At 42.7% G+C, this 20,871-nt stretch overlaps 1 protein-coding gene across 1 annotated transcript in view; it reads right to left on the minus strand.

Annotated features, from left to right (window-relative positions):
* Positions 1-18,044, minus strand: part of LOC138807729 (acyl-CoA desaturase 1-like) — a 30,425-nt gene extending 12,381 nt beyond the window's left edge. Inside the window, exons 1-5 of the mRNA XM_069993523.1 lie at positions 18,018-18,044; positions 8,794-9,070; positions 5,746-5,876; positions 3,884-4,089; positions 1,963-2,195 (exon numbers count right to left, since the gene is read on the minus strand). Coding sequence (XP_069849624.1) covers positions 1,963-2,195; positions 3,884-4,089; positions 5,746-5,876; positions 8,794-9,070; positions 18,018-18,044 — 874 coding nt within the window. The remainder of the gene's footprint in view (positions 1-1,962; positions 2,196-3,883; positions 4,090-5,745; positions 5,877-8,793; positions 9,071-18,017) is intronic.
* Between the last annotated feature and the right edge of the window lie 2,827 nt (positions 18,045-20,871).

The raw sequence follows: 20,871 nt of genomic DNA on the forward strand, positions 1-20,871 counted from the left end.
TGTGCATATGTGCAAAAGTTTTGTTGGGGAATGGAGGGACCTAGGGCGAGAGGTTCTACAGTGGTGAGTGAGCAACACACTTTCCCCGCTGAGGCCATGCTCTCTGTAAGGGTAGGGGGTGCGTTGATGGAGGGGGTTGGGGAACAGCAGGCAGAAGTCAGAGAAAAGGAGGTCCAGATTGGGAATAGAGATTCCTCAACCATTGCTGATCCATAGTATGCTGTTCATGCTTCTAATTTTCTGATCTTTTAGCCTGGGATGAGAGGTGCTGATAAATCAGAACTCCTGTGAAAACACCGAGAGATTCACTTCATCCTCAGAGGTTCTTAAAACTCTTGGGATGAATGTTTTGTAAGAAGCATCTTAATAGATGATGTTGCCAAGTGCTAGTGGCTCATTCCTGTAATCCTAGCTACTCATGAGGCAGAGACCAGAAGATCATGGTTCAAAGCCTGTGTTAATGAGACTCCTCTCCAATTAACATCCCAAAAGCCAGAAGTGGAACTGTGTTTCAAAGTGGTAGAAGACCACTACCCTTCAGCAAAACAGCTCAAGGAAAGTGCCTAGGCTCTGAGTGATCAAAAAAGGAAGGAAAGACGGAAAGAAGAAAAGAAAGAAAGAAAGAAAGAAAGAAAGAAAGAAAGAAAGAAAGAAGGAAGGAAAGAAGGAAGGAAAGAAAGAAAATAGGAAAGAAAGAAAGGAAAGAAAGAAAGAAGGAGGGGCTGGGAAGGTGGCTCAGTGGTAGAGCGCTTGCTTTGCATGCCTGAGGCCCTGGGTTCGATTCCTCAGCACCACATAAGCAAAAAGCCGGAAGTGGTGCTGTGGCTCAAGTGGTAGAGTGCTAGCCTTGAGCTGAAGAGCTGAGGGACAGTGCCCAGGCCCAGAGTTCAGGCCCCACGACTGGACCAAAAAAAAAAAAAAAAAAGAAAGAAGGAAAGAAAGAAAATAGGAAAGAAAGAAAGAAAGGAAAGAAAGAAGGAAAGAAAGAAAGAAGTAAAGAAAGAAAAAAGAAAGAGAGAAAGAACATGGACAGCACACTATGAGTAGTAGAAGAGAGTAGCAATAGTGACCAAGTAGAAAACAGGTAGGCATTTTAGAAGTCCTGTCATAAGGCAGTTGAAATTGGAGGACAGTCATTATAATTATTTATAATGTTGGTCACACCTTAGTACAAATTATTCTGTTAAGAAAAACATAAGAACTAGCTGGGTGCTGGGGCTCATGCCTGTAATCTTAGCACTCTGAGGTTGAGATCTGAGGATCATGATTCAGTGACAGCCTGTACAGAAAAGTCCATGAGACTCTCAACTCCAATAAACTACTGAGAATAGTTCAGAAGTGACTCAAGTGGTGGAACTCTAGCCTTGAGCTGAAGAATCTCAGGGTCCTAAGATCTTAGGTCCTAAGATCAAGCCCCAGGACTGGCAAAAAATAAAAAGTAAATCCAAGAAGTATAACGCCTAGGTGATGTATTTCAAACACTCAAAGTTAGAACATGTCCAATAGTGGTAGGGGATAAGAGAAGCATATGAAATCATAACAAGGAGATTACACACACTTTCACAGTAGCATACTTGAAGTGTATCAACCTAGCTTATATTACAGAATCAGTAAATATAAAATACTGATTTTTATTGATCTCTCTAATGACCCAACTGTTCTATTTATGTATCACCTGCCGAAAACATGACTGTAGCCCAGACCAGAGAATGGAAAGCTTAGAATTGTTCAATAGGCATGCCATTTGGAAATGGATTTGGAAACCTGGAACCGGTAAAAGTGTTATTTTTCCACTGTTTTGCATAAAACTTGTTTCATGGCTTGCAAGTACATGCCCATTTATAACTACTAGTTTTGTGGTGAAAAATTAGGGGCACAAAATATCTTAAATACAGACTTAGCTGATATTGCCAGCTCCTAACCAAATACTGAATGTGGTCATGTTGTACACTGCTGACTTACCCAGAGTTCCCAGTGAAATCAGGACATTTTCACGGCCCTCAATGTTCTTGTCATAAGGGCGATATCCATAGAGGTGAGCAACGCTGTTCACCAGCCAAGTCACATTAAGCACTACAGCGTATCTCAGGAAAGTAGCAACATACAAGCTGTGTTGAAAAGTTTCACCCCAACAGTACCAGGGTACTAATGTGGGCAGGATGAAGCACATTAACAGGACACTGGGGCTGTAGTACCTACATGAGAGACCACACAGTGAGAGTTTGGACACAAGATTCTCACACCAACCTAGATAACTCATTCTTTCTGGGCTGGGCCCAGCATTCCCTCTACACTGTGAATACAGAGCCAATCAAGCCAAAGGGAATAGGTAGAAAACCTTTTGAGAAGACAGAGTTGTCCTCTCACTTTTTAAGTAATGCGAAATGGATGTGTTAAATAAGTGTTCTAAGATCACCTCATTAGGGCTGCAAAGGACAAGGAGAAGAATGTCATACCCGGGTTCTAAATGTATAGTTTCTTTTTGTGTGTGCTGATTCTGGAGCTTGATGTCAGGGTGTGGGTATTCTCCATGAACTTTTGTGCTCAAAGCTAGCACTCTTCCACGGGAGCTATAGCTCCACTTCCAGATTTTTGGTGGGTCAATGGAGATAAGAGTCTTCACAGACTTCCTGCCCAGGATGACTTTGAATCATTATCCTCTGATCTCAGCCTCCTGAGAAGCTAAGATTACAGACCCAAGCCATAAGTACCCCACAAGTACTCCTTTCTTTCCATGAGACCTCATGTTATGTTGAACAAACAGGCAGGGTCCCCTCACAGCCACATCTGCCAAATTCTGGACACCTTTCTCTTGCTCATCAGTGTCATTGGCAGAAAGCATGGCAAATGTCATGCCTTCATTTCCTGTTACCACTCCTTATAGTTTTTTGCTCTGCTTTTCTTTCAGGAAGTACACTCAGTTTCTGTGACCACAGCAGGTCTTTCTATTAGGAGGCCCTGTTTTCTTCAGTCCCATGTAGACAAAAGCCATTGACATTGCAAGAGAATCAATTGCCTATATGCCTCAGTCACATCTTCTGTTTTGATGTCACTGACAGTCCTATATCAAACTCTTTCCCCATCCTGTCACTCCTTCCCTGGTTTGAGTCCTCCCTATCATCGGTCTTGTGTTTCCATTTCTCATCTCTTTACCTCAATGGTACTTACACTTGTCTGAGATTGGCCTCTTCAAAGCATACCTGACTGTGACACATGAGACTGGAAAATCTTTTATGATTCCCCATTGATGCCTGAATTAATCCTAAATTCATATCAAAGACTCTACCAGAGTGTCCTCTACCTTTCTTGCCTTTCCCTGTCATATTGTAAACTACATGCAGAAAAACTGTTTCAGGTACCTGCTTGATGTGTTAGCTCATGTTTTTCTTTCTGTTTGAACTATCTACCCATATTCATAATGGTCTCTCTATGTAGGTCAGCTCAGTCATACTTTGTTCATGCACCTTGACCTCATTTTCCTCACTGGCCAAGTTATTTTCCTTTTGTACCATCCCAGTACAGATAATATTCTCCTTTATACAATGGTCATTTTTGATACTTGCCCTATCCCTTTACCCTACTCTGATAAAAACTCAAAAGAAAAGTGTCAGACAGATTCATTTTTCTGTCTCTGACTATCCTGCTTCAGTGAAATTTGTGGTGTTTAATTAGTTTCATTAAAATAGCTCAGAGAGAAAGGAACAGAAGAATAAAACATGGCTTTGGGCTTTTAGACCATAAAAATGGTCAAAATGACAATTTTGGAATTTTGAATATGGAATCAGGAAATTATTCAGGTATGTTACATGTCCTAAGAGAGAGGTAGTGTCACTAAATCCCACATTTCCAAGGCCACACCCCAATGCTATCTTCCCTTCCTCACCTCCTCTGGAACATGAGCAGTTTCTCAGCTTTGAGGTCAGACATATCCAGCAAACCACCTTTCTCTTTGACAGCTGGCTGTTTGCGCACAAGCAGCCAACCCACGTGACAGAAGAAAAAGCCACGGCGAGAATTGTGAGGATCAGCATGAGTTTCTGTGAACTTGTGGTGCACGCGATGATCTCTGGCCCATTCATACACGTCATTCTGAATGGGACAGAAGGAAAACTAGGTCTTAGGAGAGATGCCCAGTAGGGAGGATTGGAGCACCCAGATGTCTGCAAGGGCCTTGAACTCTCAGCCCAGCATCACAGTTCCCAGGACCTTGGCTGCAAAGAAGGTATATGGGCCTGTCTTCTCAGCATTTGTTCCTGACACTATTGTGGAAAATCAACTTCAAGTTCCCAAGCCCTGGAATAGCACTGATGCTTCCTGAAGGTTATATGGCAGTACCCAAAGAGTTTTATTAGCCAAGAACTGTAATTCTTCATCAGGCTAGGATGACGAGAAGGGTACTCCTGGGAGTGACATCCCCAAACACAGAGTACAAGCCAGATGGAATGGACCCTAAGGTGCTGTTCTGTGGATAAAGCTTCAAGAAGCTTCATCCTGATGCTTTTCCACACTGATAGGTACCCAACACAGTAACTATATAGTCATGACCATTAGCACATTTCCAAAGGCTCTCTTGGCTTGTTAGAGACTCTATCCATCCCTCCAAAATTGTCACTATGTCTCTTCCTTCCCTTTGTCTCATAAGGACATTGGGAACCTCAAGGAGAGGTTGTGCAGGCAGGTTGATTAGGCAAATATAGTGAGCCCTTCAGATCTTGTCAGAACAGTACAGACTAATTTGAGTTCAGTTTTTCCTCTTCTCTAAATTATTCCTCACATAACATCTATAGGTAGGAGAGTTCCTTTCTCTAATGATCTTAATCATTCTGTGAAAATCTTGTTGGCTGAACCAATCTCAGTACTTGACTTAGCCAGCATGGCATCTCTAGTTATCACTATAAGGCTAGTCTACCTCACCTCTCAGTGGCTCAGTTTCATCATCTGTAAAGTAGGCCTAACAGTTCCATTGACTTCCAAAGACCTCAGTAGAGAGTTTATGAGTTAATCTCTATCAGCTTTCTTACCTTAGTGCTGGGTACATAGTCATTGCTACACAAGTATTCATTCGTGTGTGTGTGTGTGTGTGTGTGTGTGTATACATGTGTGTATGCATGAGCAAACATTAGCTTGTCATGGAGCATAAACGTGGGGTCTAGGGGTGCTGTCCTTTAGCTTTTTGCTCAAGGCTGTTTTGCTCTGCTACATGGGCCACAGTTCCACTTCTAGGGTTTTGGTAGTTAATTGGAGATAAGAGTCTCACAGAAATTCCTGCCCAACCTGGCTTCAAACTGATCCTTAGATGTCAGCCTATTTGAATAACTAGGGTTACAAGCATGAGCCAAGTGTCTGGCTGTGTTCACCTTAGTTATCAGCAAGTATGACTGTGTGCTACATCCTTATTAATCCCATTATCTTGAATCCTAAAATAGTCATCTTTAAGTTTAGTGTTCACTGACTGCCCCAGAAGCCTAGGTCGGGGCCTGGCTCTTATACTATGGTCTTCTATTCTGAAGGGCCACAATGGCCATGCAGTTTCATAAAACATAGCCTTGGATGAAAATGACCATATACCTGGTGAACCTTTCCTCTCTACTTCCTTCTCAGTGACTCCAGTTGAAGTGACCAGATGAGACTGGCAAAGGCCATGTCTGACCTGCTGGGACTCCTCTCCAGGTGCCAGTCCCCTTCACTCCATCCTGGATCGTTGATAGGATGGAGACACAGAGCTGAGCCCTGCCAGCTGCTCACCTGGAATGCCATGGTGTTGGCAATGATGAGGAAGAGCCTCAGAGGCAGCCGTGCTTTGTAGGTCCGGTGGCTCCACAGGCGATGAGCCCCTGCTGTGATGCCCAGGATACTGACTACATAGTACAGAAAAGCTGCCAGGATAAAGTAGTAGGAGAGTCACCACCTGATGGGAGTACAGCCAGGGGAGGCATGTCAAAGCACTCCTGTGATGCCAGAGTCAGCTTCTTTAGACTTTAGGAGAAGATCTGCTTTACCTTGAACCCTAGGAATGCCTTAGTCTTGGGGCTCTAAACTTTTACAACTTGAAAATCTGTGCTCATCACTTACCCTCTCCTCCCAAGAGTAGAGATAAGCTAAGGAGCTAAGAAGGCATAAAGACAAGCCAAGGAATAGGACTCTCAATCACTTGTAATTGTCAAACCTTAGCCATGTAGTTCTTTTTTTTTTTTTTGGGTCCAGTCGTGGGCCTGAACTCTGGGCCTGGACACTGTCCTTCAGCTCTTCAGCTCAAGGCTAGCACTCTACCACTTGAGCCACAGCGCTACTTCCGGCTTTTTTCTTTTTTGCTTATGTGGTGCTGAGGAATCGAACTCAGGGCCTCAGGCATGCAAGGCAAGCGCTCTACCACTGAGACACCTTCCCAGCCCTTAGCCATGTAGTTCTATCTCCTTTGTCCTTCACCTGACTTCTGAAGTGTTCAGGGAGCAGTTAAGACACTGCTCAATTGAAAGTGCCTTACATTTTGATTTGCCAACTGGTACAACAGAATTTTCAGTATTATAGCAGGGACTACACCCCCGTGAGGGGCCCTCCACACAGTCATGTTTGCTTAATGGCTCAAGCTTTATAAAAATGGTTAACGTTCTCATGTTTAACATGCAGCTTGAACAGGGTAAATACTATCCATGTCACAGTTCAGATGAAGTGAGAGCTGTATGATTTAGGGTCACAGGGCTAGTGAATTGAAGCCATGTTTCTAGCAAGGTTATCTATCTCTGATGATGATGAACCCCAAGAATGGAATTCTGGAGGACCTTAGGGTTGCCTTCTCTGCCATCCTGAAGGCTTTCAGGTTCAGAAGGTGCCACACATGATCTCTGGTGGGTAAGGGGTTCTTTGGCATACTCACCATTCCCTTTGTTCAGCGGCACTAGGAGGACAGGATGAGGCCTAGGTTAAAAATTTATAACTTACGTTGGGAGAACAGATTGAAACAATAGATTGTCTATGGTTATAGAACTTCATGGAAGGCATCATATACTTCATAAGTTGTCCTGCTATACTGCAGCAAGAAGAGATTTCTATACATACAGCTTTCTCTCCTCTCCTGCTATCTCCTTCATCTTATCCCTTCCTTCATGATGCCCAGGAGTGCTATAGCATTAGTATTATCCTAACAAAAGTTCTGGCCACAATTCTTCAGATCTGAGATTGAGACCTCATGTGACATGTGGCCAGGCCATGTAGTGACTGATACCATCTTCCCACATACAATACTACACGTGTAATTAGGGGAAGTATGGTGAATTCAGAGCCCTATAATCATCAAGAAGTAAGGGCCTAGATTCAGGAAAAGTACAAACTCCCAGCTCAGAGCAAAGAAATCATGTTCATTTGTTTCATGCTGCAGATATGTTTGTTCTAAAACAACATGCAATGCCCAGTAGCAGCAGAATTGGAACCAGAACTCAGGAACTAGGTGCCTGTTTTATTATTTATCATGTACCCAGCTGAAGTCACTTATATTCATCTTCTGTCACCAAGGAAGTACTGTCAATGCCTACACTGATGGTGAAGGAACATCTTGTAGATCTGACCTGAAAAGTGGGCTGGGGCGGTATTACTTTCAGACTCTCAATCATGTAAGAAATATTTCTCAGCCCTGACTGAAGGGCTCTGCTGAGCAGCTCCAAAAGTAAAGGGACAAAACATCTCCACATCTGAAAATTTTTAGTTTCCTTTGGGATAAAACAAGGAAAGCACCTAAAGTCTACAGGTGGGAGGAGAAAATGCCCAAGCTAAGACCTCTACCCTTCTTTTTTTTTAATTATTGAGGAAATTTGAAATCCACATTTCACCATAGACACTCTGTCAACCTAATCACTCATCAAAAAGCCCTGATCAAGAGTAGAATAAAACAACATTATAGCTCTGTGTACCAATTTCTGTCCAAAGTCACAGCAGATCCACACAAGGAAGACATTAAAGAGGTAGATACCATAGCCTTAATGCTAGAGTGGCATTATGATCCCTATACATTTTCCAGGGTAGCTAATCACATATTGATCAAACTAGGAACTGATGCCTACAGGGAATTTCCTTGCTGGAAGGGTCTTGCAGCTGATGAGCCTGTTTGTGAAGAATCTCCTGGGAAGAAGGGGTGGAGAAGGAAATCCATTCTTCCTCTTGATTCATTATGCTACAGCTCATAATACATAGTGAAACTCATAGTATACCAGTAAAAGAACATAAGTGTCCCTCTGCATCTCTTAAACTATACACAAACTCTGAAACTATACCCAAGCGAATTTTTTCTATAGTTGAAGTTTCCTTCAGTGGCTATGATGAAATGATCTAAACAAAAAAGAAAGTCTAAACATGTGTTGCTATCCTCTACTTGGTAGTCAGCAAAACTGTTTCCTAAGAATCAAAAATCTTAGTTGTATTTCTCCTGGGAACTGGAAGGATTTCCCAAGACAAAAGCCAGGAATCAATCTTACTACCTAGAATACCTAAAAGGCTCAGGTGGTGGTGGCACCTCCTTGCTGACTGATATTACTACCATCCACGACAGCTACCTACTAATCCCTTCACACCGGACTGTTCCTCCTCCTGCCTTCCGGAGAGAAGACACTAGGCTCTGCTCCCAGACTAGTCAGCCTCCCTGGAAACAAAGACAAATGGCTGGAAACCCAGACTGAGAGGGGATGATGTCCTCTGTGGATCCCAATTGCATCAGGCTCTATTCCAGCTCAGCCAGCCTCCCAGGAACCAAAGAAAGAAACAAGAGAGAGAACACTGCACTGGCTCAGGATGGGAGCTGCTTACCCCAGAGCCAGGTGTAGGCCTTGCAGCCAGGAACCAGGGTGAGCCCATAGAGGGCTCCCAGGTGCAGCAGAGCCATGAGGATGACGTTTCTCCACACATACTCAAGCTTCGGTGGGGGGCCCAGCTCATCCTGGTAGGTGGGGTCATGTATGTCCTCTTTCATTTCAGGGCGGATGTCTTCTACTAAGTGGAGGACCATCTCCTTCAGCTTCTCTCTTTTATTCTGCAGGTCCATAGAAAGAGGTGCTGTGATGGTGGTTGTAGAGGAATCAGAAATCTACAAGGAGAGAGCATAGTGTGTGAGGAGAGAGCAGATGGCTGGTAGGTGACTGGGAGCACTGGGCTCTGTGCTGCACTGTGGTTAGGGTACATTAGAGGCATAAACCTTGCCCTAGTGCTTTCGGTGACAAGATTAAAAGAGGAAGTCTCTTGAAATTGTGCAGGTAGATGGTGGTAAAACCTCAAGATGAAGGGGTAGAACTCAAATGATTGCTTCATTGCATCTTTAAATTTTGGGAAAGAAAAGTCGATGAATCAACTGTTCACACTGCAATTCACATTTTTACCAAGGGATGGCAGCACATCAAGCACTCTGAAGCTCTTAACTGTCTTCCTTGCCCACAAGTCACCCTGAATCAGGAAACTTAGAATGTAGGGATCCCTGGAAAGGAAGGAAGGAAGGAAGGAAGGAAGGAAGGAAGGAAGGAAGGAAGGAAGGAGGGAGGGAGAGAGGGAGGAAGAAAAGAAGGAAGGAAGGAAGGAAGGAGGGAGGGAGAGAGGGAGGAAGAAAGGAAGGAAGGAAAGAAGGAAGGAGGGAGGGAGGGAGAGAGGGAGGAAAGGAGGGAGGGAGGGAGGGAGGAAGGAAGGAAGGAGAAAAGGAAAGAAAAGAAAGAAGAATGAAAGATATGTTTGTATATGGAAAGCCATTGTTTTAGGCTAAATTCCTGTGCCAAGCCTTCAGATCAGACCAGTTCCCAAAGCAATCATTCATTCTAAAGGTGTAAATGTCTAATTCCTCAAAGTTTTTCATAAAGGGGAATTTCCAGGGCATTCCCATCAGCCTAACAGAATTTTCCTGCCTTACAAAACAGCATCCTATGAAGGCTGGTAGTGTGGCTTAGTGGTAGAGTGCTTGCCTAGCATGCACGAAGTTCTGGGTTTGATTCCTCATTACCATATAAACAGAAAAAGCCCGAAGTGGTTCTGTGGCTCAAGTGGTAGAGAGATAGCCTTGAGCATAAGAAGCTCAGGGACAGTGCCAGGCCCTGTAGTTCAAGCCCCAGGACTGGCAAAAAACAAACAAAACCCAAGCATCTTATAGCATCTTGATGTGAGATCATAATATCAAAAATAATAATAAACCAATTTTATTTTGCTTTTCAAGTAGTGTTCTTAAAGCACTAGAACTTGGTAAATAATTTAACATAGTGTAAGTCATATAAAAACAGTTTTTTCCTTAATGCAGACAAATATAACCTACCACATTTTTTAAACACTAAAAGGAGTTTATTAAAGTTTTACTACATATAAAAGTTCAGGCTTATGGACTTTACAATCTCTTCCTTGTGAAGTACAAAACAGAATAATTAAGGATCAGCTACCTCAATACTTCTCAAAACACTGAACACTGGCAAGTTAAGGACATACTCTCAATCCTAAAATAGTATCCATAGGCATATGCTTTGATTTTATTTATAGCTCTTACTAGTAAGAAACCCTAACAAATCCTCAGCACCTACATGGCTTTTCAATACTTCTGTGATGCTAATACCCTCCTCAAAAATCAGTGATTAAGAGATTTGTGTGTGTGTGTGTGTGTGTGTGTGTGTGTGTGTGTGTGTGTGTGTGTGTGTGTGTGTGTGTGTGTGTGTGTGTGAGTCATGGGGCTTGAACTCAGAGCCTGGGTGTTGTCCCTGAGCTCTTTTTGCTGAAGGCTAGCACTCTACCACTATGAACCTCAGTGCCAAATCCAAATTTTGAGTGGTCAATTAGATGTGTCTTAGAGACTTTGCTGCCCCAGATGGCGTTGAACCACGATCCTCCTCAGATCTCAGCCTCCTGAGAAGATAGGATTATAGGTGTGAGCCACCTGCACTCAGTATATATGTCTTAATGGGATATAGCTATTACACCATTTAAAAAGTTGACATAATTGGGCTAGTCTGCTTCTGATCATAAATTGACTTAAGGCTATAATCTTAAGTGATAAGATCTATTCTCAGCAAGACCTTAAGAACTAGTTCCCTGAGTGTAACTCTGTTTATCCACTTTCAATGAATGATGTGTGGGGCCAAGAACATTGTCTCATCTAACCTAGAAATGGTGGTCCGTAAGCAGCCCATTTGGGGCTTGCAAAAGCAAATCAACTCGGGAGTTCATGGACACTGAATCAAAACTCCTACTGTGTCCCAATTCCAGTTAGGAGAACTACATTTCAAAGGCTTCTCTTCAGAGTTCAGGAATGTAATATTAATTGATGGTACTTCTGCATCAGCATAGTGAACGAACACCGGGCAGGAAAGTACAAATTGTTTACTGACATGTGCTATCAAAGTTAGTTGAGAATGTTACACCGTAACTCCTAGGAACATTTTTTTTCTGTCCAAGAACTGACTGGATTGACGAGACTTAAACACTACCAAAAAAGGAAAAAAAAGACACAACCTTTTTTTTTTTTTTTCTTGATGAGTAGAGTACACTAAGCAGGGGCTCTACCCCAACACTCTTTTGCAAAAAAAGTCTATGTTGCCCAGACTGACAAACTCCTGGAAGCCCAAGGATTTCCTGCCTCAGGCACTCTAGTTGCTCCCAAATACAATATCCAATTTACATAAATTATAAAATATGGCTGGTATTAAAAATAGTCACTCTTTGCTAATTCTTACAGTGTTCAAAAGTATAACTTACTTCACTTGGAATGAATGTTGATAAACACTTTTGCACTCTTAATTACCTAAAATATGTTAGGTGTGGAAGAGATGGTTAGGTAGTCCTGCATCATTTATTTACTCCCCGATTAAAAAAATTTTTAACATCAATATTCACCTATTTGAAAATCTTCAAGTTACTTCCAAATACAAACCTATGCACCTAAGATTATGCCATTTTTTTTCATCAAAATATTATGTTTAAATTAGGTGCAAAGACAAACATTGCAGAATAGTAAAAGACAAACTCTATTAAAAATGTATGTCATGGAACCATCGTCAGCCTCTTCTGCTAGTAAAAATGGGAGGTATTATTGAACTAAATACTAGATGTTTTACTGTAGTTTCTGATAATGACAATGTGAATTAACCTTCAGATACTGTCTTATTTCTACCTGGCACATAATTTGTATCCAACACAAGCCTGGGCTGGAGGCATGGCTCAAATGGTGGAGCGCCTGAGGTGGTAGGACACCTCCCTACCAAGGCCCTGTGGACAAACTCAGGTATTGTCTCATGCTCCCTGACCTCAAAAAATTATTGTCCCAATAAAAACACAGAATATTTAATATATTTCTATATACTTGTATTTGTTGTTAGTCTACTAAAATTTAGTTTGCTCCTTTGGCTACTCTGGTTAACAGTGGGTAGAGTCTGCTGTACAAAAATAAACTCACTTCACAATTCAGATTCACGTTTTCAATGACAAGCTACTTCCCACATGAATTCTTTTAAAAAATACAAAGTGGGACAGAGTATATGTTGTAAATCATGTAAATTGTTAGATAAACAACTTCAGGCAAACACAGTGAAGTGATTTCATTTAAGAAATGCTGAGAGATACAGAATAGGCTGTTGGTCACACTGAGATGCCCTGTTCTTCTCAGTGAGCCTCAAGGGTTATAAGTTCCTTTCTGTTGAACTCTGTTCATTATTTCACTTACCACATCATATGTTAGTTTTGCTTTTTGCTTTGCATCCAGAGATAGTGTGCCCTGAAAATGCATGATATAGTTCAGAGGTAGAGCATTTGCCTGGCAGGCCTTGGGTTGAATCCACAGCACCTCATACATGCATGTTTGCACATACATACATGTTTGCACACCAGCTTATGAACTCCAGGCTTCATGCCAAGGTTAGTTTGTGGTATAAGAGATCATGTGACCTTTTAGGTGTTCAAGTGGCTGACAAGTCCTCATCAAGAGCAGAAATTGTGGCAGACACAGGACTGGGTCCTGTAGGAAGACCTCAGGTATCTGACTAGGACAAGCAGAAACTAGCATCAGTGGCATTTACACTACTCTACTTCCTCATGCACAGGAAATGTGTTCCAAGACCCCAGAAGATGCCTGAAGCTACAGCTAGTATCAAACCCTATATAGAAACAGTGTGCCACAGCAATAGGCAATCTGATAACCCAGATAATTGCCGTATGACATGCAGGTGGGAAGATTCTTTGAAACAGGATGAAGTAGTGAAAGAGGGCATCAGTTACTGGCAGATCAATTTCCCTTTTTCCTCTTTAGCTCTATTTTGCATGTTTATTTTCCCTCTTTAGTACTCTTTTCCATAGTTATCTTGGATCTAGGAACCACAGATTGCCAGATCATCAGCTGCATGGCAAGGAACCAAAACTACCCCAACATCATCAGCAAGCCTCACAGGACAGATCACCTCATAATGAAATTACCCTGAATGAGAGCATTACCTATAGTAGTGAGGCTGCACACCAGAACCAGGATAATCAGCTTATGGCATCAAGATTGTTCTTCTCAAGTGGTGACAATGATACTAGTTTCTTCAGATTCCCTTGCAAAATCAAAATTAAGATGATGATCCACCCCACCATTGATCTAATTATGGTTATCCTCTCTGTCAGTTTTGTACAACACAAACATCCTCTTGGTTTTCCTCTCCTATAAAATCTCAAAAGTTCCTGTCAGTAGATTGTGAAGCTCTTTATCTGTTCTTCCCAATGTTGCTACATTGATTAAAAATCCTTTCTTTGCCCTTGCCTTTCTCTGCCCTTCTCTTCTACTAGACTTTGATTGGTGATTTGGGTAGGCATCATGGTATACTCTGTTGGAACCCCTGGAGCCTGGGCTTTTGCCCTAAACTTATGCAATAATTAGTGAGGCCAGAGGACGTTGATCAATCAACTGTATGGTAACAAAAAGCTTCTGAAAGAGAAGAGCTGCCTTTCAACAGGACATCATGTGACCACTCAAACAGAAAATCAAGAACTTGCCCAAACCAGCTTTAACCAAGATAACTAAGGAAGATCACTATGTGTCCTCATTGTTATTATAATAACATTTATTATTGCCATCATTATAATTTACATCCTGTATCTGAAGCCATGACACATCTGAAAATTATCTAATGACAACAAACAAACAAGCCCTATGGAATAGAAAATGGAAATAGACTATTTTGGAAGCTACTCACTCCCATTCTGGAAATTCTCTACTTCTCCTCAACAACCCACCTTCTTTCTCCCCTTTAGTAAGCTTGACAGTAAGATCTGCTATCCAAAACCCCAAAGTGTGCAACTTAGGGTGAAAACACCTACATTTACCTCTTTTTGTTTTTATTGTTTATGCTGAGCCTTGAACTCAGGGCCTGGGTACTATCTCTTAGCTTTTTTGTTCAAGGTGAGTGTTCTATCAGTTGAGCCACAACTCCACTTCCTGCTTTTTTGGTAGTTTGGTAGAGATAAGAGTTTCATAGCTTACTTGGAAGGTGGCTCAGTGGTAGAGTGCTTGCCTACCATGCATGAAGCCCTGGGTTTGATTCCTCAGTACCACATACACAGAAAAATCTGGAAGTGGCACTAACCATCAGCATAAAAACTCAGGGACAGCACCCAGGTCCAGGATTCAAGACCCACAATCAGAACAAAACAAAACAAAACAAAAAAGAAGTCTCACAGATTTTCCTACCCAGAGAGTCTTCAAACCACAATCCTCAGAGCTAAGCCTCCTGAGTAGCTAGGGTTACAGGCGTGAACCACTGGCACCCAGCTCCACACTTAACTTCTTTTGAGTATGAACTTTGCTTTAAAATAAAAGCTCTTTCTCTAAATTACTTACTTTCTTGTATCTCTGAATTCTTTCTCTGACAGGGTTAAGACCTGGAAACACTGGGTTGAGATCTTGATCTCCCTATCTGTCATTGACACTTCCCCAGCCCTTTACCAGTGACAACAATAAGGCAATGACTACTAAGAATGACTTATCATTTAAAACTTACAGGATAGGAGTGGTGGCACCCATCTGTAATCTCAGCACTACAAGGCTAAAGCAGAAGGATCATGACTGTGATGCAATACAGGGCTATACCTCTTCCAAAACAAAATAAAATAAAATAAAATAAAGAAGCCTATCTAAATTTGTAAGATACTAGGAGCAGGTGGCTCATGCCTATTACCTTAGCTGCTCCAGAAGGTGACATTGGTAGCTGATGCATCAAAGGAAGCCTAGGCAGGAAAGTCTGTGGGACTCTTATCTCCAATGAACTATCAAAAAGCTGGAAGTTGAACTTTGGCTCAATTGTAGAGCACCAGTTTTAAGCAAAAAATACTCAGGTACAGTGCCCTGAGTTCAATCCCCAGGACTAGCATTCAAAAAGAAAAATAGGAAATTTGGTTGGAATACTTTTTAGAGTCCTAGTGAATGTGAAGCCCTCAATTCAATCCCCAATAAGGAAAAATATCATTTCAGAAGCTTCTGCTAATCTACAGGCTTCTCTGGGTGTGCTGGGGATTGAACCCAGGACCTGGCCCATGCTGACCACCAGCTCTACCTGACCTCAACTTTCAAGCTTTATGAGCCATCATTTTCAATATACTTGTTCAGATACAGGGGAAGAGAAGGGAGAGAGAGAAAGAGCTAATTAAAGTATGCTACAGAGCCATGTTAACATTAGATGAATGGGCCGGGGCGCTGGTGGCTCACGCCTGTAATCCTAGCTACTCAGGAGGCTGAGATCTGAGGATCGCGCTTCAAAGCCAGCCCGGGCAGGAGAGACCGTGAGACTCCTATCTCCAATAAACCACCAGAAAACCGGAAGTGGCGCTGTAGCTCAAGTGGTAGAGCGCTCGCCTTGAGCTGAGGAGCTGAGGGACAGCGCTCAGGCCCAGAGTTCAAGCCCCCACAGCCGACCAAAAAAAAAAACATTAGATGAATGGAATAGAAGACCTGAGAGTAAGCTCACACATCTACAGCCAAAAGCATGGGTTTGTAAAAAGAAAACTTCAGTAATTCATTTTGAGAAAGCTGAATATCCACATGCCAAAGACTGAAGATAGATTCCTATCTCTCAATTTTTTGTTTTGTTTTTTGGCTTGTTTTCTCTGTCAGTCATGGGGCTTGAACTCAGGGCCTGGGCTCTGTGCCTGAGCTTTTTCACTCAAAGCTAGCACTCTACCACTTTGAGCTGTAACACCACTTTTGGTTTTCTGGTGGTTAATTGGAGATAAGAGTCTTACAGACATTTTCTTGCCAAGATGATTTTGAGCAGTGATCCTCAGATCTCAGCCTTCTGAGTAGATAGGATTTCAGGTGTGGGCCACCAGTGCCTGGCTTGCATTGCTTTTTATACAAAGTTAGAAATAGGCCCAGTGTTAGTTCATTAAGGAAATACTTCATGATATTGGTCCAAGCAAAGATTCCTGAATGGTATTCCAACCTCCGAAACAAAAGAACAAATTGATAAATGAGTGTGCTTCAAGTTAAAAAGCTTCTATATAGCAGAACAAAGCCAACAAAGTAATAATAAATCCTACAGAAAGAGAAACATTTTCCATTTATTAATGTTTCAGAGGATTAATAGCTAGGATATATAAGTAGCTCAAAACTTAACAATAAAAGAACAAATAATGAAATAAAAATGGTCACATGATCTAAATGGATACTTTTTCAAAACTACCAATGAGCAATTTGTATAAAAAGTTCAGAAGTGGTGCTGTGGCTCAAGTGGTAGAGCGTTCACCTTGAGCTGAAGAGTGCAGGGACAGCATTCAGACCCAAAGTTCAAGCCCCATGACCAACAAAAAAAAAAAAGAAAAAAGTTCTCAATATCTTTACCTGTTGGAGAGATGCAAATCAAAACTACATCGAGATTCCATTTCTTCCCGGTAATATTAGCTATGATCAGAAATAATAAATTATCAACCAAAATATCAACCAGAAATAAATAAATACTGGGGAGAATACAGAGAACAATGAACTCTCATGATGTTGATAGGAATGTGTGTTAGTAGAGTCTCTATGGGAAGTGGTATGAATGTTTCCACAAAAACTAACAAAAGAACTACCATAGAATCCAGCTATCTCAATTCTGGGTACATATCCAAAAGAAATGAAATCAGTGTACAAAGAGCTACCTATATACTTATGTTTATTGTGGCACTATTGAATCAGGTTATTTAAAATTTTTTTTATTCCTACCTTATAAAACTTAGGATTACACAGTTGCTCAAATGCAGTTTTCATTTCTGTTTTGAGGAATGAAAATCACCCCCATTCAGTGAACAATGAATGTCAATTAGATCTATAACAAATTTTCTGTAGCTATGATAGTTGAAAGTTGAGCTAGGTACTGCTGGCTCACATTTGCAATCCTTATTGCTGAGGACACAGATCTGAGGAATCCAGTTTGAAACTAGCCTGTATAGGAAGGTCTGTGAGACTCATCTCTAATTAACCACCAAAGTATTGGAAGAAGATCTGTGGCTCAAGTGGTAGAGTGCTATCCGTGAGCACAAAAGCACAGGGACAGCATCCAGACCCTGAGTTCAAGACCAGCTTGCAAAAAAAAACTAAGGAGCTGGGAAGGTGGCTCAGTGGTAGAGTGTTTGCCTCGCGTGCATGAGACCCTGGGTTCGATTCCTCAATACCACATAAACAGAAAAAAACGAAAGTGTTGCTGTGGCTAAAGTGGTAGAGCACTAGCCTGGAGCTGAAGAGCTGAGGGACAGAGCTCAGGCCCAGAGTTCAAGCCCCATGACAAACAAACAAAAGAGAGAAAAAGGAAAAAAGAAAAAAGGATTGTTTGCATACATGGACTTGTTAAAATGAAGCACCCTCCTACTGCTAATTTATGTCAGTAATAAACAAATATGCACACATACATTCCCAAATTAGAGTTTTGATTTCCAAATCCTGGAAAGCAGCATGGAACTAAAAAAATATGACTGAGTCTTCCAAGATAATCTCAACTGTCTTACCCATCAACTGCTTTGGAACAAGCCCAAACTGAGCAGCAAACATGCAGAGACACATCTTGGAAGCATACCTTCTCTTGCAGCAAGGGCATAGGCATTTTGGTTTCTGAAACCCTGAAGACTTTCCCAGGACTGAGGCTGCAGACTGCAGTGTGGTACTGCCAAGACAGAAGATGGCTTCTTCTCCAGAGCCTGTGGTGTACCACAAGTAGGTGCTTACTCAAAGCCCTTCACTCTGCAATATAGACCAGATCTTTGTGGGCATTCGAAGTAGCTGAGGAGTAACCAGTGTCCTATATATATATATATATACCACAAACTTTTTTAACCTGCCAACAAGGGCAAGGTGAGCAGAGCAGGCTGGTCCAATCATCCCTTACCAGAGGTAAGAGTGGTTGACGGGAGATAAGAGAAAGTGGAGGTAGGCAGGGATTAAGCTGGGGCCTCAAGATGTTACAAACAGATACCTATCCAGCCTATGTTCTTGCCCATGAGAAAATTCTGTCAATTCTGCCAAAGAGAGCTTAGTGTCACCTCTACCTAACATTGCCTCTTGTTTAGTGCAATCTGTTCTCTATAATATCACTACTATGTCTTTCACCAAAACTTTTCTTCTAGGCTTCATTCCCACAGGCTGCTTGCTCTCTCCTTGGCACTCTTTGGCCTCAGAGGATACTAGGGAAATTCCTTTCTGGACAAGAGAGAAGACCTAGTGCCCCAGTGAGGGCTAGGCCCAAGCCTAGAGATTCCCTAGGAACATGGTGAAGGTTGGGCAGTGGGACAGTTACACAGGAAGAATGAGAAAGCCATGGTCCACCCACCATGGTGCCTTGGTTCCATGGTGTTCCTCCCTGAGAGACAGCGCTGGCCATCTTTCACTGTGTGGCCCTTGTTGGAGAAGAGGCCAATGAAGTTGCCAGGCCAGTTCTCCAGGTTTCCCACATGTATCTGTGCCTGACCTCCCTTTCACTCCAACCTTTCTCTCCTGTGTATCCTGTATCCAACACAGAGAGAAAGAAAAAGGGAAAGACAGAGACACACAAAGGGAAAGAGAAACATGAAGAATGAGAAAAAACTCAGGCCTGTGTATAGGCACAGGTATGTGGCTAGAGGAGAGGCCTCGACTCTGGCTCTGATTACCTCTCTTGAAGATATGGTGGAAATCCTGCAGATCAGAGAGTGACTGTCACAAGACAGAGTGTGATAGGTGTATGATAAGTGCGGATAGCCTGGGAAACAGACATGGAGTCAAAGTCTTAGGGTTCTGGCAGGGCTGGAACTTTCTGTGGTGGCTTGACTCTGAAGGATAGCTCTCTCTAGACTGTAGTCTCTCTCTGTCTCTCTGTCTCTCCCTCACCCCACCCCTACCCCACCCCCACTGCAGAGTCCTACAGGTAACCTTCTCCTGAGACTTAGTCCCATACCTGTGTTTACATAGAAAGGACAGACACAGAGAAGAATAGGCTGACACCGGCCCTGAGCCTCCAATGACAAATTAGCGAGCAGAAAGGAATTCTTTGCTCTGACTCTGCTTCTAGGCCAATATGGGAGATGAGAGGGATTTGCCACATGTCTGCCATTGTGGTAGAGCTAGTCCCATTGGCTAAGAGTACCCAGAGGAGCTGCTAGCTGTCCCCCAGAGTCCTGACCAGTGCCTTCTGCTCTCCCTCAGGTACAAGAAACAGATCTAACCCATTCCTGCTCCCTCTGCCATTCTTTCTTCTTTATATTTTTTTCCTCCTTAGGTGTTTCCCCTCAACCTACTTGCTATGACCTACAGCCTTCCCCCCATCCTACAGTTACCTCACATGCACTGATATGACCCTTGCTTTGCTCTGACAACTCTGTACTAGCCAAAGTGTGGTTGCTAGATCCATAGGGCAGCTGGCCATGGCCTAAGAGTGTTTCCCAACCAGGATTCTGTTTCTCCCATACAGTCCCTCTGTGCCAATGTGCCCCCCGGGGATTGACTGTTGTTAAGCCTCCTCTGTGCCACTGGAAGGTCAATACTGCCTCATATTAGGGCAATGGAGAATGTTCTGGTGTCACCCTGGGGAAGTCACAGATTTCTAAGAGAAATGGGACAAAGCACAATAGCAAATTATGCTAGCCAGTATCTGATGGGCACAAAGTATAAACATACTACATTATATGGGGAAGGAGTTTAGTGCAGGGAGGGGAGCACTTAATAGAGGAGGCCTTAGGATTGGTCAGAACAAGAGAGCAGGTCTGAGGCAGAGTAATGTGGCAGTATTTTATTTTATTATGTGCACTGTGCTAGCTACTCTGACCTCTTTGCAGGCTCAGAAAGGTTGTTGAGTTAGGGGATGTTGTGGTGGGAATATACTGGAGCTATAGGTGCATGCTGGTACTTTGTGTATCTTCCATGTACAAAATAAGTAATTTTTTTATAAGTAATTTTTTTTTTTTTTACAAAGAAGAGACATGCTAATAAAAAATCTGGGCCCTGGGGGCTGGGAAGATAGCTCAGTGGTAGAGCGCTTTCCTTGCATGCCTGAGGCCCTGGGTTCGATTCCTCAGTACCACATAAGCAAAAAGAAAAAAGCCGGAAGTGGCGCTGTGGCTCAAATGGTAGAGCGCTAGCCTTGAGCTGAAGAGCTGAGGGACAGCGCCCAGGCCCAGAGTTTAGGCCCCATGACCGGACCCAAAAAAAAATCTGGGCCCTATTTCTCCTGTTCCCCCCTCTATCCACTCTTGTTCCATGAGCCCATCCTGGCCATAGACACTGTGGAACCTGGTCCTGACCCTTGGGAAGGGCATGTCTGAAAGGCCTCCTAAGCCAGTTAGAGGCAATTTCCTTTCACTCTCCTGTCCAACTATACTTTCCTTCCCATCTCTCCCTGTTCAAGAGGGAAAGGGAAGTCTCCCAAGCTGGTTCTCAGCTTTGCTTTTGTCACACAAAGA

The sequence above is a fragment of the Dipodomys merriami genome, unplaced genomic scaffold (genome assembly GCF_024711535.1).
Source record: "Dipodomys merriami isolate MVZ:Mamm:240054 unplaced genomic scaffold, mDipMer1.0.p SCAF_102, whole genome shotgun sequence".
In the NCBI taxonomy this organism is placed as follows: Eukaryota; Metazoa; Chordata; class Mammalia; order Rodentia; family Heteromyidae; genus Dipodomys; species Dipodomys merriami.